This window comes from Anarrhichthys ocellatus, unplaced genomic scaffold, assembly GCF_004355925.1.
Source record: "Anarrhichthys ocellatus isolate YVR2014 unplaced genomic scaffold, GSC_Weel_1.0 scaffold23, whole genome shotgun sequence".
Lineage (NCBI taxonomy): Eukaryota > Metazoa > Chordata > Actinopteri > Perciformes > Anarhichadidae > Anarrhichthys > Anarrhichthys ocellatus.
The window spans coordinates 1,829,901-1,856,248 of NW_022280053.1; the positions used below are offsets into that span (position 1 = coordinate 1,829,901).

The 26,348-nt window shown below is 42.9% G+C and overlaps 2 protein-coding genes across 14 annotated transcripts in view; one reads left to right on the forward strand and one right to left on the reverse strand.

The window, feature by feature from the left end:
• The window catches only part of ttll11 (tubulin tyrosine ligase-like family, member 11), a 19,714-nt gene extending 8,679 nt beyond the window's left edge, over positions 1-11,035 (forward strand). For both annotated transcript variants that reach the window (XM_031860155.1, XM_031860156.1), the window contains 3 exons: positions 5,923-6,165; positions 6,838-6,944; positions 8,735-11,035. In XM_031860155.1, coding sequence (XP_031716015.1) covers positions 5,923-6,165; positions 6,838-6,944; positions 8,735-9,048 — 664 coding nt within the window. In that variant the 3' untranslated portion in view covers positions 9,049-11,035. The remainder of the gene's footprint in view (positions 1-5,922; positions 6,166-6,837; positions 6,945-8,734) is intronic.
• Positions 11,036-11,947: 912 nt separating this feature from the next.
• dab2ipb (DAB2 interacting protein b) overlaps positions 11,948-26,348 on the reverse strand; it is a 123,176-nt gene continuing 108,775 nt past the window's right edge. For 11 of the 12 annotated variants that reach the window (XM_031860074.1, XM_031860073.1, XM_031860072.1 and 8 more), the window contains 6 exons: positions 26,073-26,260; positions 23,314-24,217; positions 21,194-21,331; positions 17,292-17,494; positions 17,123-17,210; positions 11,948-15,314 (listed from right to left, as the gene is read on the reverse strand). In XM_031860074.1, coding sequence (XP_031715934.1) covers positions 15,147-15,314; positions 17,123-17,210; positions 17,292-17,494; positions 21,194-21,331; positions 23,314-24,217; positions 26,073-26,260 — 1,689 coding nt within the window. In that variant the 3' untranslated portion in view covers positions 11,948-15,146. The remainder of the gene's footprint in view (positions 15,315-17,122; positions 17,211-17,291; positions 17,495-21,193; positions 21,332-23,313; positions 24,218-26,072; positions 26,261-26,348) is intronic. The other variant, XM_031860075.1, reaches the window with a different exon arrangement.

Genomic DNA, 26,348 nt, shown 5'->3' on the forward strand with positions numbered 1-26,348 from the left:
CCCCCCCCCCCCCCCCCCCCCCCCCCCCCCCCCCCCCCCTTTCCTCTCCTTCCCTCACTTCTTTCCTCTCCAGATTATCTTCTGTATCAGATATTTGATCTGCTTTGTTCTGCAAGTGACGGGGATATCTTCTCCGGGATAATACCCACTTAACTGTTTCATTCATGACCAGTAACACGTCGCTATAATGCGCCTATGATACCTTTAATCCCCGTCCCTCCCGCATTGCTATATTTTCATCCAGCTAGAATCAGCAGAACCACATCTTGTATTTGTCTGGGGATGAAATACAATACTGTATAATGTAGTGTGCACATTTAGAATTCTGAACACTAATTCCTACGTATGTGCTGTTAGAGATCCCTAATCCTTTAATCTAATGTCCCTCATACTTTTTATGTTTGACTCAGAACTCCGGGGATCACTGAAAGCCTTTATACCTCAATATTTACATCACTGTGTTAGAGCTTGAACAATTAGTCGATTGACAGAAAGGTAAGTTGCAAATGTTTTTTATAAATAGTTAACCAATTAGTCATTAGAGTCATTTTTCAATCACTCCAAAAAATATACTGCTGCTGGGACAAAATATACTATTTTGAAGGTTTCTCAAAATTTGTGACGGGCATTTTTCAATAAAGATTACTGCTAGGACAATAAATCGCCGTTGGCAATATTAGGTTATTCCAGATATATAGGTATTAATGATATGTTGGCTTATAAATAACAAAAAAATCCAAACGACATGTTGAAACCGTGTCTCCATTAAATAGATTGTTTCCAGAAAGCACGTAAAAGTACATTTTCAGTTCTTAAAGTCACATTTTTTTTACAAACATAATCAAAGGATCCTTTGTGTTATTGTATGGCCCGATTAATCATTTTCAATATCTATGTTTAGGCACAAAAATCCAGTATTAGTTGAGCTACAATGAAGTAACCGTTGGTTGTAGCCCGACACAATTTATATTATTTTAAGACCTATTTCATGTGATTTCTGAGCAGCATGTTATTCATTTAAGGAAGCAATGTTTGTGAAACATGTAGCTTTTAGTTAATTAGCTATTAGTCTTAACATTTCATATAGGAAGTTGTATTTATATACAATGATCTTTCAATGATTTATAACATGAAATCTGATTTTCCATATTTCACTGCGTATTCATACCTCCATTTATTTCACTGTGCCTTCAAGACACACAGTCACACAATTTTAAGCCTCCTAAAGTCAATGAAGTAGTCAAAGAATATCTTTACACCATATCTGTGTGACAGAGTATTTGCAATCAGCAGTCATGTGGTGAAAAGAGGCTGAAGTCCAGATGCTCAGTCATCTTTAATGTGATGTAATTCAGTGTGTTTATAAGAGAACAGCACTGCTCATAATTATGATGTGACAATAATGTTTTGAATTAATTATTTAGTAAACAATAATAACCACAATTAGTGATAAGTGCCATTATAATGAGATAGCACCAATAGTCTTGCAGGTGTGGTTAGAGATTTGGGATGCTGATGATAAGACTCTAATTAGGCGGCTATTAAATAATATAAATCACTGATTAGTGAATGTTACTGCTAATCAATGACTGCAGATGGAAAGTCGACCCAGACTAGGCGTGGAACTAAATCAGCGGCTGTCTGATGAACTTCCTGGAGTACTTATCACAAATTAGTCCTGTAATATTGGAAAACAAACTAATTGGCCTCAGCATTTCAATACATTATCTTTGTACATGATAGAATCAAACTATGTGCCATATCCAAAATATGTGCAACCCCCACGCAAAGGTTTGGTATTCATGTCAGCTTGTGATTGAAAGAAGGAGTGCTGTCAGCGTTGAGATAGTGACTGAGTTCTGTGCTTTAGGGTCCCAACTAGCTAGTGCTAATATTGATTGAATTAGCCATTAGATTGGATACGCTCCAAAAAATCTAATTGTCACTGTCGCCACCGACGCTGGCACGGAATGAGATCTCGTTAATCATTCAGTCCCACAGTGTGTTCTCTGTCTGTTTACACGGGCACATTGTACATTCATGTTTGTCTGGTAGAAAGCACATTTTTGATTCACTCAATGCTATGTTGACTCTGATCCATTTTAAATCAAGCCATTTGTGTGTAAAGATGTGGCACCAACACCGCAGTGTAATCATACTCCATTACAAATCAAAGTCCTGCTGGGTAAATAAAAATAAAATAACTCATCAGCAGATGCATTTTGAGGATGAGTAGCAAAGTTACTCATTCCTCAGAAATGATATCTTATATACTATTATTTATGACATTAATAGATCAATTCTGATGATTCAAATTTCAGTAGTAATACAATATTTCCCTCTATGCAGTGGAGTAAAAGCATAAAGTCCCACAAAAATTGTAAAACTCAAGTACAAGTACAACAAACTGTACCTCCGTGTAGTACTTGTGTAAATGTACTCGGTTTCTTGCACAGCTAAGTCGAAGCTAAAAGTTTCAGCATCCAAGATCCTCGTAAAAATGTACAAAGTGAACAAAGCTCCGATTAACGCAAGCTTCTCCGAAAATGTGCTTGCTGCTGAAAAAACAAACACCAGCGGCTGATTAATAGAAATAAGCAAAGGAGACACAAACCGGGTCAGCATTTAGCATTAGAACCAGACGGAACCGGATCGGTTCTGTCTGGAGAACAGTTTGCTCCAAAACTATACATCTCAGGGATTCGTATGCATAGATTCACATTCAGGTCAGTTATATTTGAATGGGGACGGACTGATTCGACTTCCTGTTTCGTCAGAAAACCTTCACAATCATTAACAAGTAGTCGTTGGGAGCACAAACAAAATGTTCCCAACATGCTTACGGGAGGTTAAGTAATGAGTTTACTGAACAGATGGTGCAGCCGTAGGTAAATAAACTTGTGTTGTGGTCTCTGACAGCTGCTCTGCAGCGGGATGGATGGATGGATGGATGGATGGATGGATGGATGGATGGGATTCAGTCATTCAGAACGCAAAAGTTTAAACTGAAGTCACCCGCGTGTGAATTTGACTTGTCAAGATAAAGTGAAGTGACCAGGCACACAACACAAAGGTGTCGTCGAGAAAGAAAAAAAAAACGGAATGAGAACTTATACAAGAGAGATAAGTAAATACAAAATGGCAGAACACAATGGGGGGGGGGAAAGTGTCATTTTGGAGAACAGGGGGGGGTAGAGGTAAATGAGGAACTGTGAGCAGGAGGAGGGTGTGATGTGAGGGACTCTCAGGCATGTACTCCTCACACCCAGCTCATTAATCCCGTGCATGAGGCCTCTGCGGGTGATTTATGAGCCATTATGAGCGGTGTGTGGGTGAGAACAAAAAGACGATACTCGTAGGCAACCGTTTCTTAAAAATAAGGTGCGAGGGAAACAATTACTAAAGCATCGTCTCCATAAAGACAATGATATATATGCTGAGGAGGATGAATTATGTGTCCAACATGTTAGTTTGTGTCACTGTGGAAGCTTTGATTAACACTCTTCAGGGCAGTAAATCAGTGACATGTCGCTATCTGCGCAAAGTGTTCTGACTCTTGTGGTTGCGTTGGTTAGAAACAAGGGAGAAAAGGTGTATTGTTAGCTGTGGGAGACTCATTTGTTCTGTGTGTTTAGGTATGACTCTCGCTCGGGCAATAAATTCAGATTTCTGAAATGGAGATACGTGTGCAGACACATTTGATTTACTTTCATTGACACATCTGGCACCTCTTTAAGCCTTTCCGCGGTGCGTAAAAGCTTTGAAGATGTGTTCACCAGGAGGACAGAAATTGCATTTACGCCGAGTAATGACAGCAAAATTAGGCCTAACCCTCCTCACGTACGCTCAACTAACATTTGGCACCGGGCCTCTGTATGTCTTTTTAATAACCTGCCATTCTTCACCTTTTACCCCCTCGCCTCGCCAGCCATCATTCTCTTCTCTCTCCGTCTGCTGGGAATGTTTGTCGACGTTCCCCTTCGCTGTCTGCCTGGCTGTCAACTGTCCGTTTTCAGCCTGAGCCGTTCCTGTCTAAATACATGTGGGTGGTGTCCTCCTGGCTGCTGGGGGATGATTGATTCTATTAAACATTCAGAAGTGCTCTCTCTCTCTCTCGGTGCCATTCACACCGCTTACTAATTCATGGAGAAAGAAGCTGCCTCATGAAAGTCAGCAGCACTGTATCCCCTCGACTTGACTTGAATGTACCGTTGTGTTTCTCTTTGTCATGCGTTGACCGTGGGAGTCCCACACAGTTGTTTTCACTTATTCTTGCTGATGAGACTCTCTGCTCAGGTCGCTGTGCTGGGAATTATTTGAGGTCGCAGCACTCGGGGAAGTAATAGAAATGATAAAGGTGTAATTTGCACTGCCCTACAGTGTGCATTAAAGCTAGCAGGAGAGGGAGGGAGATGTCAGTCAAACACAGTGTGCACACGCCCACACAATCCTCAGGTTAAAAACACACCTCCTCTTCATTTTCTATGAGAAGTCTTTGAGACGTCTTAAAGGCACCCCGTGTGTCTTTTGACCACCATGAAGCGTGAAGAGTGGCTCACTGTTTAGTTTGTATCTTGTGCACGAGGACACATGAGTATGAGTGTGGTGGTGGTGTCATATTCATTCCTACCAATGGTTTTACACTATTTCAGTAATCGTCAGGTGGCGGTAACGAAGGCAAGACACGGAGCAATATGCCGGAAGAAGATGGCAAGTTAACAAAACGTGCATGTAGACAATGAGTTTCAAGTTGTTGTTTCTATTGTCTTTGCAAATATTTTATGAAGACTGAAACTCCTCGGGGTACCTTTTTAATATCTACTGACCGATTCAAATTCAGAAATTACAAAAAGTCACCTCAGGGTGTTTGCAATGCTCAGAAACTGTGTCGTGTATATATATTCATGTTTTTACAGCTGTTCCTTTTGTAACGATTGTGAATGAGGTAAAAGTACTTTTGTTCACATGTTTGACTATCTGCTACACCAGAACCGCCCCACAGTCCAGCCCTTTCCCTGGGGGCGTGGTGTGCCTTAGCTTTGAATATTCTGGAACCAAGTTGAACTCCCATCTCTTGACGACCTTTGTGCCACAGGAGAGTGATAGCCTGAATTCATGGGGTTTTTTTTGGGCCAATTTAAGTACCTGATATAAGTGCTTTTATATTTCTGCCTCATCAGCATTAAAAAGCATCAAACGTGAAGTCCATAATTAACCTCTAAAAGCACCATTTGTCCTCCATCAGCAGTTGCAATGGAATTGGCAACATTGGTCTTTTTTCCAAGTGCAGACTAATGTCCCATACAGAGTAAACACTGGCTCTACAGAGGGCCATTTGTATTTTTGCTCACACGGGAGAAGTTTCAGTTGGTTGCAGTCTACAATCTCACCTCTAGATGCCACTAAATCCTAAACTCTGGACATTTAACTCAGTATCTAAACTTGGTGAGAAGAATCAACTTTCTCTTCATAAGAATTTAAAACTGACATCTAAATTCAAAACCCACACCATGTAGCTCCATCATCCCACTAATGCATTGCATGATGTGGACATAATGACAGACTGTAACAAGGCCGTGCGGAGGCTGTGGGAGGAGAGAGTGCAAAGAGAGTTATTTATCCTTCATACACCATTATTCTTCCACTTTCCCCTGCCAAGCCAGGCTGGAAGTGAAAATCCTGCTGCATTTATCCAGCCCGGGTGATCTATGACTCAGCTGACGAGAGCTTTCTGGGTTGGCCTTGTGTTCTTGTGCTTCAGTCCTGCAGGGCTTGAAGGCAGTCCCTCTGGAGTCTTTATACCTCCACCATCTGTCAACCTGCTCGTCATTTTAAAATGCCTGTCATTTAAATACAATGCAGTTCATAGTATGTTTGTTTGTTTTCTGTTATTATCTCTGTCCTATCATTTCACGGCCATAGTTCCCAACTGAGGCCCGGCGGGCTTGAACACGGAGAGGAGATTCCCATGGAGGCGGAGCCACAAGAGAGGAGCCCGGACGAAGGAGCTCTGCCGTCGCTGTGTCTGAAGCAGGTCTACCCCAAGTACACCAAGCAGTTCAACTACCTGCGGCTGGTGGAGCGAATCGCAGCTCTGTTCATACGCTTCCTCGGGGTCAAGGGCAACATGCGCCTGGGCCCCACCGCCTTCCGCACCTTCATCAGGTACACATGATTTCATTATGTCCAAATATCTTTTATATACATGTAACAGACAATCACAGTTATGGAAAGTTAAAGTTACATTTCCTTCTAACAACTCTCGACATTCCTCCTCTACGTACAATTCCCGAGCCTTTGCTTCTACAACTTCACTCAGAGCAGCTGTCAGTCATGACGTCTCACCCTCCTTTCACAGCGCCAAACAATGTATCGAAACCAGACTTATCAGAAGAATACATCCTTGTGATAATAACTACCTAATATGACAGGAACCAACTTGACTTGACATGTACTTTGATTTATTACTTCTGTGATGTTTTGGCTTTACTTTTGGGGAGCTGTCATGTGTAGTCTAAGGTTACAACATCTTCTCTGTGAATCACTTGGCCTGTGTTCTTCCTTGAGAAAAAAAATCTAAAACCAAAATGGAGGAATTTATTTTTTATTTCCCGATGACGCCCCATATCTTTAATTTGACCAAATGCTCTCAACTTTGTTCCATACAGCCAATCAAATCTTTGCATAAGGCAATTCTAATGTTGCCCTAAAGACCTTTTCCTTCCTTTTGAGTAATACAAATACAATAAAGAATACTTAATACTTAAAAAACATGTTGACATTATTGTTGTTGACTGCAGTGACGGATGACTGACATGATTTCCTGGATGCTTTTAGGACCTGTAAGCTGAGCAACAGTATCTTCTCCATGGCTTCAGTGGACATCCTCTACATAGACATCACACGTCGTTGGGCAGGAACAATGCCCGATTCTAGAGAAGCAGGTAACACACGCACACACACACAGAAACTACATGTGGAGGACAGAGAGCCGGGTATCCTTGAGACTCGGAGCAAATGATGTGCTCGGAGATAATTGCTTGTCATTCTTTGTCAGATTCCCTCTGACACTGCGCCGCCGTAATTGAAATGAGCCGAGATCACAATGTGGCAGAGAAGAGACTATCCGACATGAATTATTCAGACCGCTGCACCTTGCAAGGAATGTTTGCGAGGTAAAGCTGATGGATGGAGATCACATGGACCGGGATGGAAGGGTCTGTGCAGAGGGAGATTGTGGGCTGAATTCAGAATGAGCTCATACGTATTCAGGGAGACTCTGGGAGAAGTGTCAAGGTCTGTTATTTCTGTGTGTGTGCTTTGGAGGATTTGTGGGGACACAAGATGGGGAATAAAAGTTATCGTTCGTACTTACAAATCAAATTATTATGTTTTTATGGGTGGGAAGGCAACAAAGTTTTAAAAGGACACATGAGGCAATTTACGGAAATGCTTTCTTGCAACAGACTAACAATTTTGATAAGAGAAGATAAACTTTATTGTCCGTCACAATGCAACAGAATTCTTGTGAGGGCACAACATCAAACAAACCATGTATGTTTGAAACACACACACACACACGTAAAAAAGGACTAACACTGTTAAACCTATGGTTGACAATTACAATACAATTGATAATAACAGTCCATTATGAATTGGCATCTTTCTCCTTCTGTCTCTAGTTTTCTGCACATTTGTCTTCTTCCTCTAGGTCGACAATAACAGGCTACAGTAGAACATATCGAGGAGACCTTTGAGGGAAAATTCAGCTCTTCTGAACACTTCATTGTTTTCTTATTTCACTCTTTGACCTTCAGTCACTCTGACCTTAGCCCCCTGTAGGCAAGATCTGAAAGTTATGAAATGAGGATAATAAAATGATGAAATCCTCTCATTCCCTCTTCTTCTATAGCGGCAGCAGTTCAATCGTTTAACAAGGTGTTTTCTCTGGAGGACACTGTTCTTCTCTTTGTGGCAAAAAGATGCAGTTGATTCATATGTATATTTGCAGTATATTAATATCTGAATTACCAATCTTCAAATGTTAATGTACAGCATCCCAAATGTGCTTTCAAGGGCTAATGATGTTCAATTTACATTTCAGGCGAGACTCTGCTGCTTATGTATTTAAAGTTGTTTAGAAAACCACTGGAGCAACACCTAAAACATGGTCATTATGGTAATGTGTGATAATAATGTTATTACAATGTCACACCACTAGCACTATAGCACCATCCCGCAGTTAGCGCTGCCGCTTCGCAGCATGAAGCGAGAGGGATTTGGGTTGAAACCCTTCGGCCAGCTCGGGCCCTTCTTAGTGGAGTTTGTGTTTGTTCTCATGTTCTCCCTTTGTCACTGGTTCCTCTGGCTTCCTCCCACAGTTGGGTTCATTGGGGACATTGTTACCCGTAGATGTGAATGGGAGCATGAATGGTTGTCTGTCTCAATGTGTCAGCCCAGTGATTCACTGGCTACCAGTCCGGGGTGTACACCGCCTCTCGCCCAATGTCATCTGGGACCCCTGAGAACTTGTTTAGGAATAGCGGTTACAGAGGGATGGATAATGAGCGAGATGAGAATATCCATACCACTCTTATATTTGTCCGCAAAGTATAAGGCGACATCAGCAACCAGTTAGCCTGTTTGACAAACTATTGTCGTTTAAATGTCCTTTTAAAATTCCCTCTTTCGTGCTTCTCTGGCCTCACCTTAAACACGCTCTCTGTTTTTGCAGGTATGGGACTGCAAGCATTTGTGGAAGCCTTTTTCCATCTGGCAGGTCGCAGGTTCAAATCCCTGCCGCTGAGGGAGCAGGTAGCGTCCCTGCTGGAGCTGTGCGAGGCTCAGCTCGAGTCCCAGACGGGCGGCGAAGAGAGGCGCTCCGTGAGCTGCAGCAGGGCGATGCCGCGAGCCGTCAAGTCTCAGACGCTGGGCCACGCCAACCCTCTGCTCGACTCTCCGGCTCCCCTGCGAAGGGCGTCCAGCCAGGACTACCGGCTGCATCAAAGACTCAAGCCTCGCACGCTCAGGGCCAACGTGGAGAACTGACGAGAAAGGGCTCCAACTAGGCATCCAACTCCCAAACACTGCCTTTAGCCTTCTCACAGGAGCCGGGGGAATCAGATGTCCCTCACTCCTTTGCAGCTTCCACAACAGGAGGAAAATGGGAGAGAAGGAGGCGCTTGACCCCTGCTGGCTGACTTGCAGGAGGACTGTTCTCGGCCTGATTGCTTTTTCTTTAGAGGAGGAAGATGTCCACGGGGGGGGAGGGAGGGTTTGGGGAATAAATAGAACATGAACTATCAGGAGGTTGGTGCATTTCCTCCCCTCCTGGTGTGGTCTTATACGAACAGCGTGGTCCAGTCAGGAGGAAGATATGGCTGCTTTACTATACTTACTGATTCTTCAGGGCAGCTACTTGCTTCTCTTCACCTTTCTCTTCTCGGCAACACACTGAAACCAACTTTCTTTTTTTCAGGAATAACACAAGACGCCATCCGGCTTCCCATTCAATGCAGCAACACGCATCACGCATAAATAAATGAGTGCAAGGGAGTGTCCTCAATGTGTGTATTATATTCTTGAATTTGCACAACTCTTGGATCTATTGCACAGAAATGGATGTGAGGGTAACTGAGCGTTTTGTGGGGGCGTATCGTGTATGTCTGAGTGCGTGTGTACCGTACTGTATTTATTTGTGTTAAGCTCAATGGTGAAAGCCTATTTACAGCCAGCGGCTCAGCTGTGCGTCCCTGCTCCGTGAGCCCATTAGTGATGAGTTAAGTGAATAAGTATTCAAAGGGAAAAGGCCACTCGCGCTCTTTCAGTTCAGTCAGGCTGCCACTCAGAACCTCCAGCTGTCACATTTTAGGACAATTACTTTGAAGCTACACAATTGTCGTTTTTAGATATTTACACTGCAGCTACTCGCTTAACGATGACTTTTACATTGTGTTGTTTGTTTCCTTTACACCAAGATTATTAAACTAATTTGTCACATGCAGACCAATAATCAAGTGCGGTGTGTGACACAAAAAAAACAATCAAACTTATTACTTAACTGCAATGCAGCTCTTTAACACAGACGGTGAACTTATTAACATGTTGAAGATTTCTGCGATACGGACTGTCGGACTAACTCAGTATGCGTTTGTTAACATGAAGTCGATTTACGAGGTTGTTAAGCTCGATCGTACTTATGAATGAAATGTATTGACAGCACTGCAAAAAATAAAAGTCCTCTTGCTCTTTGAACTGAAGGTGTGTGTTGATGTGGTCACTGCTGTTGTGATATTGACCAGCAATTTTTTCAAATACGTTTAACTTTGGCTTTCTTCTTTGTTTCATACACACGATATCTTCTTTAGTGTTCTCTTTCACCAAATATATTTGAGCAAAGCCGCAAAGGCTGGATGAGCTTGTTGCTGTGCAACCTGTATGCACACTATTATTGTGCTACCTCTGAGTGAGATCCCCAATGGACTCATTAAAGGACACCATTTGTCACATCATTAGTGGAGTGTATGTTTTAATGGCAGCTTGTGCTATTTCCATCTCTGTGTTGAAGGAGGCAGACGAGCGTTTTATTTTTCTGCATGTTGGTAGATTTTAGATAATGTTTCACAGCACAAACATCTGCCCACGTTTCCTCGACCTTCCGTTGCAGAGGCTGACGATGCCAGTTGCACCTCTGGTGGTTTTAGTCTTCATAGTTTTGTTGTTGTTGTTGTTGTTGTTGCCCTCTGGTTCAACAGCTGAGGTGGCCATCACCTGTCGGAAAGATTTATGTAACCTTTTAGCTTCCATTGAAATGTTGTGCCGGTTTGCACATGGATACGAATTGAGCACCAAAAAACATTTAGTTTGGCGATGAACACTAAAAAGACAGTCAATAGTAGTGTAACGGATCTTTTTTGACATACTATACTATGACTTTTTTATGATCTTTTTCGACATGTTATGACTTTCGAATGATCCCTTTCAACATGCTATACTATGACTTTTTTTTTTGACACGCTACACTGACTTTTTTTTAGACATGCTACACTGACTTTTTTTTTGACATGCTATACTGACTTTTTTTTTGACATGCTATACTATGACTTTTTTTTTGACATGCTATATTATGACTTTTTTTTTGACATGCTACACTGACTTTTTTTTTTGACATGCTATACTGACTTTTTTTGACACGCTATACTATGACTTTTTTTTTTGACATGCTATACTGACTTTTTTTGACACGCTATACTATGACTTTTTTTTTTGACATGCTATACTGACTTTTTTTTGACATGCTATACTATGACTTTTTTTTTGACATGCTATACTATGACTTTTTTTTTGACATGCTATACTATGACTTTTTTTTTGACATGCTATACTATGACTTTTTTTGACTGAAACATTCAAATCTCATTCCCATACCGGGAGTCAAATCTGGGCCACCTGGGTGAAAAGCTTTTCCCATTTGATAAAACTGTTTAATAATATAAGACTTTAATAAAGCATTTTTCCTGGCTTTGAGCTATATTTAAAAACAAAGTGTGAACATTTTTATATAACAATCAGCTCAATACAGCTATGTGAGAGAGACATTTTGCAACAGCCCCCCCCCTCCCCCACCCCATTTCCAGGCTTTCTCCTATACCCACTGTCGGAAATAACAATCAAGCAGTATGTAGGTCAGGCTCACTGAGGAGTAGGCACTGCTCAAACCGGTCTGTCACATCCCTCCATCACACCCTCCACTCTGCCTTTGGACCTGGAGTCTGAGCATATGGTGTCTCTAGCTGCTCGTCATCTATCTACGCCTGTTGAGTATATAATGAACATGTGATTCATCTCGCACGCACTCAAATTAAGCTTCATTTACATTTCATAATAACAAATTGTCACGGAGAACAATGCGAGCGAGCCGACGAGAGACAGACACGAGACGACACGATTTTAAAATAGCTAAATAAAACTTTAATAGGTCTAGTTGCAAATGTACATAAATTGCACAGCCACATTTTGTCAACACAAATTCCTCTGTACATTATTGTTTTGTCACTGTCGTCAAAGGAAGCAGAATCCAGCAAATACTTTATACTTTCAACATACTTACAAAAGTATTTTCTACAAGATAATAGAAAACATACAACATCTTTTACTTTATTTATAGCTTTATATTTTTGATTGATCTTTTGTCTGACTGGCTTAACTGTTTGGAAAGTGAGCTCATGGTTTTCAGACTTGTAAAAAACTGAGGTGGGAACATGGATGGGATAAACCGACTGGGGGAGCCTCTTCCTCTTTACTTGTTGTCGGCCCTAGATGTGCACATACGTGACAGCCTCATCGGGTAACTTGTATCATTGTAGACCAGTTTAAAAGAAAGACAATGAATCTTTTGATGAACAACTGCCCATTGCTAAATGTTAAAACTACTATTATGCCAACCGTAGTTCACAAGAGCACAACAGCAAACAATAGCTTGGTAAAAGCTATTCTTTTTAAAGAAATTAATGTATTATGTCTCTGTCAAAAGTTACATTGTCTCACTTGAATCCCTGCAGTTATACAATATTGTTTAAGGACCGATATGATGAGGAGGAAAGTCCTACATCTCTCTTTTCTTTCTGCAACACGATTCTCCAGTCTGAGGCAGAGACCGTATACAGTCTGTGGTCTGAGGCTATTCCTATCTATTCAAGCAGGAACAAGTTAAACAGTTCTGTTTATCCGACACAACCATTTGTGAAAGAGCAATACCAAAAGTCCCTTTCTTCAGTTTCGAACTTTGCCACATTTTTAAACACCTGAAACAGGTGCTGTGCTGAAAAGAAGAAGCTCATTATGAACACCAACCACTGAACGTAAAAGTGCAAAGAGCTAGACTGAAGGGAAACGCGGGATTGTGTGGCCTCCTCCACAACTTCCCAACTCCTACTTAATCAGTTTTTTTTTTGGCTCGTGATATTACACTCTAAACACAAAAACAATAGCGTTAACCGGGAGAACACTGAAAGGTTAATTTAATTGTATAGTTCTACCCAATGAGGACAGATGACTGACTGAGCTATTCTGTATTTACAATATCCATAATGATACAGCAGAGGTTGAGCACAAGATACATTTACAAAAAGCTCTGTTAACATTAGGTAAAAATAGTGTGAGCATTTTATTTACACGTTCCCAGGCCGTCCAGCCTCTTGATGCACTCGGTTATCATATATTTACTGTATATGTCTGCAGCAAAGCATTCATCATCGTCATCATCACCTTGGAATCGGAAACTAAAGAAAACAAATAGTGTTTAAAGACACGACCGTTGGCTCTAGAGGGAGGATGAAGCATGCAGAGCCTCACACTGGATGTGTACAGTCTGTTACAGGTAAGAAAAAAATGAATACAAAAATATACAAAATACAGATGCTGAGATGGTGTGAGAGCAATGAGAGCAATGCGAGGGGAGAGTAGACGGACCAAACCCCATGTTAAGACCAACTGTGAGTCAGCAGCTTCACATTCGGGAAGAACGAGGGATGAAGGTGAGTAAAAGAAAAGAGAGGAGAGAGATGATGCCACTAGGATTAATAGAGTCACAGTTTGGATGCAGCATACTTCATTACCACTGACAAACAAAGCAGTTAAGAGAGAAAATGTTGTAACTAAGGAGGCCATCTTTACAACGGCTCACCAGTCCAGTGTACAGGATGAGTGAGAGTGTCTGAACACATGTCTCTCAATAACTATTGTGCTACTAGAGTGAGAAGATCACACACACACACGCGCACACACACACACACATGACTCAAACTATAATTGTAAATCTGGGTTTGACTGATCTGTGTCTTTCGGGAGCAATGATAAGCACCAGAAGAAGAAGTGATCACTGTGCAAGCTATGCCGCAGCTGTTAGAACTACTGTACAGACATTTTCTCTCTAATGTAGTGCATACTGCATGTAAAGGGTTAAGCATGGTGGAGATTTGAAATGGGTGACTGAGACGCTGGTGCTGATCACTGCTCGGTGCGATCGACTCCTCCAGGGCTCTAAAGCAAGCTACACACCACAGTCTTTCATCACGAGAGAAGAAAAATAAAACTAGATCTCACTCCTAAATAAAGGGCTGCTTTTATATTTGAGATTATCAAATATAGATATGTGTGTGTATACTCTATCGAAGAAAAGAAATGCATACATCTATATTAAATTTCATTAATATAGTATCACGTAGAATTCATTTACTTTAGTGTTCATAATACATTTATGTGTGTATAATTTTATGTTCCTATCCTTTACAAATCCACAGTTTAAGTTGTGCCTTTTTTTTTTTTTTGCAGAAATAGGGGAGCTGTGGGATAAAGTCGAGGTGTGTTCCTTACTTATTAAGGCGTTTCATGTACCAATAGCGTCTCACAAAGTGCACTACATAGGGATGGAGGGGAGGGGAGGGGGGGAGCGCATCGGGAACACACCCAAGAAGTCAAAAGGGACATAAAGATAATTTGGGACAAAAAATATCTATATTCTTTAGCTCCTATTTGGTTCTTTATAAACTATGACTTTGAAATAAAGCAAAGTAATCCTCTCAAGAGGATAATCCTCAATGCGCGTGATTGTTGTTTAAGTGGGTCCGCTTGGTCGTCGAGAGGGAGAAGAATAAAGTGAGAGAGGAGGAGAGGAGGGTTGCTAGAGTGACCGTGTCTGCCGGTTGTCACTGTGTGTGGTTATATAGTGGTTTGTCCCAGGCGTGGGCGGGGACTTCAATTGTCCCAGCGACTGCATACATACACGGGCAAAGAGTATGACTGATGGACAGCTTTAAGTCTCATATGTACAAGCTCTGCCCCGCCTCCTCTGGCCGTCTCCCTTGTAACGAAGGCCGTCTGGTGATCTTGCTCTCTTGGGGGTGTTTCTGTCTGTCACGCTTAAGTCCCGCCTCTTCCGGTTGGCCCGCTCACTCCCGCACTGGTGTCCAAAAAGGTTGAAATGTCTTCCAAAAGTACTATGTTCGCTTTTTAAAAAGCGCACGCGCACCCTCGCGGTCTCTCAAACAGGCATGCAGCCGTGCATGCACGTGAACGTCCTCTCTCTGAATAACTGTACACACGCAGGCACTCAATCACTCGGGGGGGGGGGGGGGGGGCAGAGTAGCCTAACAATTGCTGCTGTTTCTGAACTCCCCGTTTTCGGTTATCTGCAGTTTGGTGGGGTTGGTGGGTGAGATGCCGTTGCGGGTCTGCATGCTGTAGCGCTCCTTCAGCTGGGTCAGAGCGCTCATCAGACGGGCGTTGGCTGCATCCAAAGATGCTATGCGCTTCTCCTGCACACACACACACACACATGAATACAGTCAGAGAAACGTAGTGCAGAATCTATATTTAGACGAGCCACAGTGATCTGTTTCTCTTCATCATGCAAGACCATATTTGTATTCTTATCCTAAAACCTTACTTTTTTTTCAGTGAGGCTTGTTTGTACAAGTTGGATTTACAAAAAACATTTTAACGGCAAAAACTTGTTTTAAATTGCTTTTTTCAACCTGAATTCCTCACCTGTTCTTGAGGAGAGGACTTAGCATTTCCGTTAACATTGTCAACCCCCCGAATGACCTTGTAAGGCTACGTGACATCATTCAAAAAAATGTTACCAAGAAGTAAAAAGAAGCATATCGCACCGCATAGCTTCAAGTCCTGCTGTCGGAAATCAGCAGATTAAACGGTACGAATTTATCAGTGTCGCTTTCCTGTTAAGGAACCCGCAAAATGAGAAAATATTACAGATATCAACGCTGTGTCATAGCAGTGTGATGACAATAGTGAAAAGGGAATGATTTGACATTAAGTTAGATGCCAAAAAGGTCCTGCGTAAGAAAAGACAACCATGATTTTAGTCTATATTATAGTACAGTAGGTGACGTTATGTGTTCCTTGGACAGCAAAACCAAAGAAAAGAAAAGACCCCGATGCTGCTGGAAGACTAAGAAATGTCTATATAATACGTTTTCACACAAAAATACCAGTGGCAAAATATAGGAGATAAAAATTGCATGATGAAGCAAATCGCACTGAAATTATGAACATTATTTTATTATTTCAATTAAACCTGGAAAAGATTTACTATCCATATTAACTCAGATGATTTTAATTCATAAGTCAAATAAGTGTTTTACAAAAGTCACCTGTACATGACTCGGCTGGTCCTAAATTTCCGTTCCAAAGAGAACATTCAAAGTGCGAGAAGTTGCAAGAAATTAACGGGCCATTTGAAAGCTGTTTGTATGAATGCTTCTTGCACGAGGCTCACTGTGTTAATTATATAATGTTGGCAGCGCTGAGCAGCACAGAAGCAAACCTCCCTCCCCGTCTTCATAATGAGATTTCTGTTTTTTTCATTCTCTCTGCCTGTTTACTGAAAGCGACGACGTATTGCCTGACTGTGGCGTGTTTGTTTGCAGATGCAAAGCCTCATTAATTAAGGCATGAGGGAGATTAATCACCTATGCATGTACGTGCCTGGGTTTGTGCAAATGTCATGTTGCAGCATAGCTGTGTTTGCCCCCCCCCATTCTCTTGTAAAATCACTTTGACATTAATCTCCAAAGACGCACACGGCGTCATTGTGTGTTTGTATGCATATAATGTACACTTTCTCCAGGCTATAGAAGAAATGGTATCCACAAATACTCACACACTCATTCTCTGCTTAATTTATAATTATTCTCAACATTCACAATTCCTTGCAGGCGAGCCCTCTAAAGCAACAACTCTTCTTTTCTCAGACGGATTTTAAACACAGTTTTATATGAAGAAGAACCACATGGATTATAGAAGAGCTGCATGTCAACAGAAAACTAGATAAGACATTTGTAAATGTATGTTTTATAAGAGAAAGAGTGGGAGGGAGCTGGGAAATTCTGCTCAGCCATTCAAGCTTGTCAATGCCAGAGCTGAGACTGCCATGAATTAAACATCTCTTTGACCCTTTGTTTCCTCAAGCAGAGGATGCAAGTGACAGCAAATACAAATTTGAAACGCACAGACAAAGAGCATCTACAGAACCGTACAAAAGGCACAATGGGCGCTAGATACTTGCCGTAAATGTATTGCAAATGTGACAGAGCAAACTGACCTGTGCGTCAATGATCTTCTGTTTAGAGTCCACCACCGCCTGCATGTCTGAGTGATCCTTCTTAAGCTCCTCCTCCACCGACATCAACCTGCAAACAGGACCACTCTAATCAAAATCTGAAGAACAAGAGCACAAAGCTGACGTAACGGTTTCTTCTCCTTCCCCCTACCTGCTGATGATGCCCTTCATCTGGAGGTCCTTGTCGTCCTGCTGTCTGCGCAGGCGCTCCTCCGACTCCTCCAGCCTGGCCTGGTACTCCATCAGCACCTTCTGGGCCTGATCGTCCTGACCCTTCAGACGGCCCTCGTACTCTTCCAGCTTCTGCACCGACGACCGCAGCTTCTCCTGCAGCATTGCGATCTCCTGCTGATACTGAACAGGGAAGCAGAGAGATGAGGAGATTCTCATCGTCGCCGATGTCGTTATCATCATGAACATCATAATCATCAACCCTATCAGCAGGGTCCCCTTCTTCATTACCGTCCCTGACAAGAACAGAAAAGAAATCTCTCAATCAGGCCTGAGATTAGGTCCTGTTGTTCCTGAGAGAGAATCATCTCGGTCTAGAATATAGAAGGGAATCACACGGTTCATTTACAAGCCATTTTCATTATTGCACTTTCATACTAGACCTGTATAGCTGCCCTAAAAATAACATTATTTTTCTTTCCAATCAAACATTTCTACTAACAAGGTGAAGCTTTCATCAACACGAGCAACGCTTTCATTGCAAATCATGAATCGAAAACAGTGTCAGATTCAGATGTTTCCTGTGTCAGACCTCTGGCTTGGTTAAAAAAAGGTTAAACTGGTAAAAAACAGAGGGAGAAAGAAAAGAGAGGAAGTTTAGAATGAAAGAGGAGGTGAGAAGGGAGGGATGTAACCAGTGAAGTCAGACTCTAATCTGTGAAATAAACCCTGAGAATCTCTCCCTGACCTCTCGCTGGACCGAAGAGAGGCTTTCGCAGGAGTTTTCTTCAGGCGTCGGGGGAAACTAATGTAGTAATCGAATCTCTTCTGGATAGAAAAACACAATTCTTATAGCGGTGAGGGATGCTGTGATCAGTCAGCGTGTCACTAGAAGACCATTGAGAACAGGAGCCTGCAGCCATGCTAGCAGCTCTGTGTGGCTGTGCTAAAGCAGAGTGGTGCTTTGTGCTAAATGCTAACATCAGCATGCTCACAACGACAATGTTAACAATGTTCAGCACATTTTTGTTTCGTGTGAGCATGCTGATTAACACCAAATACAAAGTGCAGCTGAGTGTAATGCCGTTAGTTTTGCAGGACACAAAGTGTAGCATCAATTTGACCTGATGATGGCGCTTTTGAGAATGGCCAAAATCTCAAAGGGACGTCAATGGCTGTACTAACTTTCATGACATCACGCTGCCAGCATGACTAACAGGTGTAAACAGATCATTATCTTGTCTTCTCATTATGCTTCGTCCTGACTGATGTTTGTTGGTCTTTCTGGCTGATAATATCTAGTGGACCCTGTCAATAGCCTCCTTTATCAAAGCCCTAACACAAATCAAAATAAAAGTATTAATCAGTAGTATTCACATAACATTTTAGACCTAAGAATTACAGCCTAAATAAAAACAACAACAATAAACGAGCAGTTTATCTGTGTGATAAATCTGAACTGGGTCCAGCTTATTGTTCAGTGATGACTGATGGAGAACCCTGTGAAAGACAAACTATCAGAGCACCCTGAGTTATCAGATTCAATCACACACACAGCGAGGATGCTGCTGGGTTCATCCATCTTTCATTGTCACTCTCCTGCTCACCACGAGGACATTTTCCCCATCAGCCCGCTCTTCCCAGGAGGAATGGCGACCTCATATAAATGTATTATCGGTTCTTCTACCCTTTTTCTTAACTCCGCTCTCCATCTCTAATAACGCCTCTTCTCTTGTCACTAGATCCCTTGAGAATTAAAGGACATCTACGGTGTTCGGAACAGCCTTCGTCCTGCACCGCTCTCTCACATACGCACAATACTGCTCTGTAACCCTGATATGTCTTTCCCTGTGCCAGATGGCGGCCTGCAGGAGAAAGCCGGCCCTCCAACTTTCATAGTTCATATTAAAAACGATTCACTGTAGATCATTTAAATACAAGTCTAATTCAAAACCCCAACCCCAATGGCAGAACCCTGCTCTTTGTATACATTTGCAATAAAGAATGAAAAAAAATAAATCTCACATCCTTCCAGAAGAATGACATTAATAATCCTTGACTGGATGCAGAGTCAGACATCAAGATAAAAAATAAAAAAATGCACGCCCCAACAATTTTGCCTTCCTGTGTTTCACATTCATTATGCAATGAAACACTTGCTCTGATTCATTCAGTGGCATCCAACTGGAAAATAACAAATAGGATTTCTTGTTTTTATTCTAGTAAATGCAAATAGTATGATATATTATTGCACTTGTGTTCATCAAAATGATCAAACAATTGGAATTTCTATTTTGCTTTCTGCTCCTCCTGCAAGACAACTGCCCTAGTTTGCTACAGATCACTGGATATATATACAGTGTATGTAAATGGATGTGAAAGCTTAAAATGGCTACCGTATGGCCTGTGTTGGTAAGACTGTATGGACCATTAGCTGCAGCCTGTGTCTCAGCTGCTGTGCGAGATGTACTGTTTTCCAATCCTTCTCTTGTTGCTGCTCGGCTATTTTAGGGCGGCTGCTGGCTTCTTTGTTAAGACTGAAGTTATTGCCTTCTTTGGTTGCTCTCCCTGCCTGGGCTGCTGGCTCCCATAAAGTATGAGCTATGTTAGGATGACAGGTTTGTATTCATTATGGATGGGAAAAAAAAAATATGGGGGAAGCATGTGGCAGCCAATCAAAGCATGGAAGCAAAGCTGAGGGTGAACGGTTGTAAAGGAGAAAAGAAGCAGGAACACAGGCAGAGGAAGCAGCAGAAGGAACTCTCTCTGTCTCCATCTCTCACATAGATGCAAGCGCACACAAGCTCCAACATGTCTGTGTGAATGTACTGCATGCGCATACACACACATACACACACCTGCTTTGGTCTTTAGGTTCATTCCAAAGATGGCAAGAAAGACGAGCGAACGTTGTGAGGGTTGAGAGTTGTTATTCAAGGCCCAGGGACATTTTTATATGAAGTAAAGAGGTTAAAGCTGGTCTCACTAAACTAAGTCTCACTGCGCACTATATTACCAGAGTTTATGCTCTCATGTAGGAGAAAAGTGACAATACAGGAAGTGTATCGTTTGCTAAGTCGTGCATATGTAATGATTAGTGGATTAATTGATAGAGAGCTGCAATTATCGATATTTTTCATGTAAAAACATTCCAGCTCACGTGAGAATTGGATGCTTTTCATGTGATTTATGATACTACTTGGGGAAATAATGATGGGTATATATCGCAATGTTTCGGACATTCTATAGACCAATAGTTACCAAGAAAATAATCAGCAGATTAATCAATGATGAAAATGATCCTCGTCCTGATATTCAATATCGGCACCTGCTTACACCCACACTGGTATTCTTGCCAACTGTATGTATTCAGCAGTTATTTGAACTGTAGTAGCTACTTTCTGCCATTATTGCTGTTGCTGTGACTTTGCTGCAGTTGATAGCCACGACCGGGTTCACTGCAGGCTGTGAAAATGGCAAAAAAATACACATCCTAGAAAAAAATAGCCTGAACATCACGGGAAAGCCAATTACAGGAAAATGGGGGAGATTGAGGCATTATGGGGTCACATGCAGAGCCAGACGGATGCACAATATATCCTATTTACCTCAATTTATGTTATAAATGTGGATATTATGACTTTAAGTGACAATTTGGGTATGTCTAAGGGACCTCGGGCTTAGAGGAAAGGCAGAGTGGGAATAAATCCAGCAGACAATTAAGTGTAGGAGGGGTGTTTGACGGAGGGAGGTGTATGCGGGAACTAGTGATGGGTAGAGAGAGGAAGGATAGTTAAGTGGGAGCATCAGGGCTGAAGGTTGAGGTGGATTGTGAAAGGAGGTGTTGGTAAAGGTCAGAGGTTGGATGAAGAGGCAGGTTACCTTCTCCACCTGAGTCAGATCCTCTCTGTTTCTCAGTGACTCGGGCTCCATCCCCTCATGGTCTAAATACTGCACATTCATATTCAATAGCCAGGCTGCTGTGCGGTCCAGCGCACTGGGGTTCACTGGGGAGGGGGCCTAGTGAACACAACACACACACACACACACACACACACACACACACACACACACACACAAACAAACACACACACACACACATGAGCCGAGTGCAAGTGGCAGGGAGGGGAAGGGGGGCAGGTTGCAATAACAGCACAGAAACAACAGAAATAAGCTTGAAATGCACCAAATCATCTGGACTGAAAGCAGCAGGTGGAATGGATACACACCCCTGTGTCTTCAAGCTCACACACACACACAGCAGAGCACACACCTCAAAGCACTGATTTACACACGTGCGAGTGTGTACACCTAGAGTGTCGCACTAGCACCACGGAAGGTAATTACGGTAAGATTGAATGGGAGGAATTGAAATTAGCCTGGAGGCACTTAAGGTGTGTGTGTGGGTGTGTGTGTGTTTCTATCTGCCAGTTATCTGATGGACAGATGAGTAGAGAGGTTGGCCGTGGGCTGTTACAGTACATGAGAGGAAATGTAGGACGCTTTTAAAGTCCAGCACACTCATGAGCATTGAGGGCTTTTGGAAATCGCTGAAATATCAGAACATGAATATTTAAAAATAGAAAAAGTAAAAAACTTTTGTGTCAGTCGACAGATGAGATGTATCAGAACTTGACTACGTTGTTGGCTTCATTCAATCCAGGCAGATTGAATGAAGATCTAACTCTACATTCACTTTTAATCAGTATAAATTATTTAATATTTTGCATATGTCACACATGAAGGAAATTCAACTTAAAGCCACTATGCAGGATTGAAAAATGTCAGACTTCTGGCATACTCCAGTTTAGCATGTAGCATGCTAAAATGAGCTAATTATCATTATATATAATACACTGATGGGAATGTCCTTTTTGCAGGTATTTGGTCATGAATCAAAGTATTGGAGAAATTTACAAATTGACCCGATGATCTCGCTTGACCACCAGAGTTAAGAAATTTCACCACCGGGAACACAAATGTCTGTACAAGCTTTCATGGCAATCCATTCATCAGCTGTCGAAACAAAACCACAGATTTCAACCTCACGGTGGCACAAGAGGCAAAGTCAGGGGATCACCAGAGTCAGCAGGATTCATCATCTGGAAACCATGAACGTTACCCAATCCATGTAGTACATGTCGACACATTTGACCTGCTGATGGTGCTGATGGGGAAGAAGTCACTGGATCACAAAAACTGTTTGGATGCATGTTGTAGGGACCATTCACGTGTAAAATCTCATGGCAATCCATTTAATAGTTTCATTTTGACCGACATTACCATCCAAAAGAATCATTTTAAAGATGAATCTACACATAGTGGCTTTAAGGTCCTGGAGGTTTGCTGCTTCAACCGCTGAAAATAAATGTGTGTGCCGAGTTCCCCTAACAAGCAAATTAAATTAAGCTTTGGTTCTATCAGTAAGCCAGTCGATCTAAAAGCATTCCTGTAATATTCCACAGAGAGGAGAGCAAAGCATTGTGGTTAATATGCAGATATCCTGCCCTTCAGCCAGTTACCAAGGGCAACCATTCACCGGTGTTTTTAATCACAGCCTATATTCCTCACCTGCCAATGTTGAACATAGACTTACCAGTGAAGGCATTGAAGAAATGGAAACTTCCCACTGTGACGACACGCTAACCGAGCAGTATACTGTATCTGTTTGTACCCGTGAGGTCTGAGTGTGATGTTTGTGTGAGCACAGACATCGCTAGTTAATAGGATGCTAATTGTGCCTCCACCACCCTCCTCCTCAGCCCATTAAACCTGACCAGTAAAACAGTGGTGAAGTGATCTGCTGCCTGTATGCAAATTGCTGTTATTACACGCACAGTGACTGTAGTTCATTAGGGCACAATGTGCCGGGTGTCAGTGCTGAGGCCACCCACACAGCCTTTCTCAACATATGGGCGTTTTGTACAATGGCCTAATGAATATCATCCTCATTTATTCTACTGTGGGTTGAAAATGTGTACACTACAGAGTGAGTCCCGTACCTGTTTGTGCTGAGCCCTCTGCTTGGTCTCAGGACTGTCCCCTTTGGAGGAAGAGGACTGCTGTCGCAACCGCGCGCCGCTGCCAGGCCAGTCGGGTGACGATGTCATCATGTTGCCAGAGGAGGGTCGGGGGTAGGGTCCGCTGTTGAGCAGATTTGGGGGTGTGCGGCCCCGGGTAATGCTCTGAGGCGGAGGTTGGTCTATCCTCCGCTGGGGGCCGGCACTGTTCTGTCTGGGGACGGTGGGCTGGTGCTGTGTTTCTGTGAGGGACAGCTGTCGGCGGTTGAACTCCCCCGAACGCCTGGTGTACTCGTCCCCGCTGCTCCCGCCACCTCCGCCTCCTCCTCCTCCACCTCCTCCTCCTCCGCCGTGGTTCAAGAAGGCATGCTTCCCTCCTGCTGGTCCATCCTCGTTGTTGCTATGGGAACTGACAGAACTGTGGCACTCCGAGCCTGAGTCGGTCATTCCGCGAGGGGACACGGGCAGGCAGGCCGCCATCTGGTAGACTGGGTTTTGGAAGGACAGGGGGGCTAGTAGCTGGGCGGGTCGGCCCGGGGTGCTGTCTGTGGTCAGGGTCGGAGGGGTCTGGCCTGGCCTCCTCAGAGTAGGACCTCCAGGGATGTTGCCCTGTGGGACTCTGGCTGACCACCCTCCCCCAAGGATTGGGCCTTCACCCAGGGTGTCTGAGGAGCTTGGACCCGGGCCACCTTCCAGACTGCGGGGGTCCTGGAGGTCCACCATGGACAGACTCTTGCTGCCATTGGCCATGCCCAGGTCAGGTTCATTGGTCTCAGAGTAACTTGAACTGCGTGCTGGGGAAGGCTGGATCCCTGAGCTCCTTGTCACAAAGAATAGGTCCTTATTTTCCGGGGTAGGGGAGGGCAACCTGGTGAAGTCAACTAACCTGAAAGAGACGGAACAAAAAATACGGTGAATCTGGCGTTCATTTTAAAACCTCAGCCAATTGAGTTCAGTCACAATTGATAACTTTGAGCTGTGGACCCCCAAAAAATGTTTTTCTGTAGATTATTACAGCTGCCGGTGGCATAACACACGCTACTTATTACTTTTGTTTTTTTGCCATTGTTTTGGAAAGGTGGTGGATTTCTTTTTTTTTGACAATCAGTAGTGGGTTTAGAGTTACAAAAGGTTGAGAACATCTACTTTAAACAGCACAACTGACTGTCAGCTAAACATTAGCCACCGTAAGCTACTGGTCACAACAGACCTTGTGATGCTGTAGCAGCAAAAGCCTTAAGTTTAGCATTTAGCTCAAAGGCTAACTTATTGTAACAGTAGCACAAGTGGATTAGAGTCATCTGGCCGGTTTTTGAAGATGTGTGGCTTCTGCACTCGTTTGCTTTGTCCCTCGTCCCCTTACCTTCCCCTTCTTCCCTCCCTTCAGCCGGCAGATGGAGGCTTTATTGCCAGAAGACGATTACCTTGACAGACGTGATTTATCTTCCAATAATCTCTAACATTCACATCACGCTCATCTCCTCCCTCTTTCTGTGTCCTTCTCCCTTTGTTCCATTACCCTTCCGTCCCAACTTCGCCTTTTTTTTTTTTTATTCTGCTCAATTTCTTCCCTCTCTCTCATCCTTGGCACCGTCTCCTTTCCTTTCTCCTACTTTTCGTGTCACCGGTTGGTGGATGAGAAGCAATTAGGTGAGAACCGTGAGCTCATTCAAATGCTGTTACGGTCCCACAGTTTGCTGACGAGGGGCCACCACAGAAGCACATAAGTTAATACGTGAGCAAACAGTTACTGTGATAAAGTAGAGGGTAGGCTTTAACATCAGGTCATATAGGGACATCACTTCATTAGTTCTATTGATCCTTGGACCCTAATTACCATAATGATACCAGCTGTCTGACTCTCATCCTGTTCTGTATGATCTCATCTGCTCTGTTGTTGTGTTTGCGTCTGGCTATTACTCAAATATCTCTCCTCCTGCGGGTCCCTGGGCCTTCATGTTAATCTCTGTGAGTGTCACCTTGCCATTGTTGTGCCAGGGAGTAAGAGGACAGGAGATAAGCGCGATAAGGCGCAGTCAGAGTGTGTATTCATCCACAGGAGAGTAAACGAGGCTTCATCTGGCTGATGTAAACAAGCAGGGGTGACACTCTCACCGTGTCACGGCCTCAGCTGCCAAACATTAACACTCAGACGAACTGGTAGTTTGAGAACAGAATCTATTGTGGGGGGGCCATGTTTTCACTAGGCACTGGGATTTATTGGTAACTGACCTTCTAAAAACTGGTGAGCCTGTTCCAAAGGTTGCAAGTTTATTAACTTTCGGAGAATAGCTGCCCTTTTTTTCATTTGTTTGTTCAGGAATAGAAGCACTGCTGAATGCTTTTTCAAGTGCTTTGGTATAAATAAGGACTGCTTTCTGTTTGTACAAGGAGTCATTTATCTATTGCACTTCAAAGACTTAAATGAGGCTTTATATATATATATATATATATATATATATATAGATACTGTATATATATATGTGCAGAGGAGTTTAAATATATTAATCCTCCTATATTTAGGGTTTGCACAATTATGGCTTGGTATCCATGCCAGCAGCTGCAGCACCAATATAAAATAGCTGTCAGTTGCCTTTTCTGTGCTACTCACCTTACTTTCCAATATAGATAAATAGAAAATAGTCAGCTCAATCTTTGACACCCCCAGAAAAGTTTCAATCTGGTCCTAGATGTTTATTATCTTGGAATCTTCCGATTCCCAGATCTTGACTATCTCTTACCCTGATAGCTCATTGTCTATGACCATCTTCTGCAGGCCGGTGGAGATGCTGCAGCCCGCCTCAGCGGGAGGCGAGGCCATGTGCTCCGAGGACTGTCCGGGTGACATCGTGACGCAGGACGGGTTAGACAGAGCCGTGTTCACCTCCCGCAGGATCCTGGGCAGAGGACCCAGCTTGGATGCTGCACTCTGCGAGGAAAGAGACAAAATTATGTTTTTAAGCTAAATCAAATATTACTCTGGACCACTTCAGTCGGGGGCATTCATTTGAATGGTT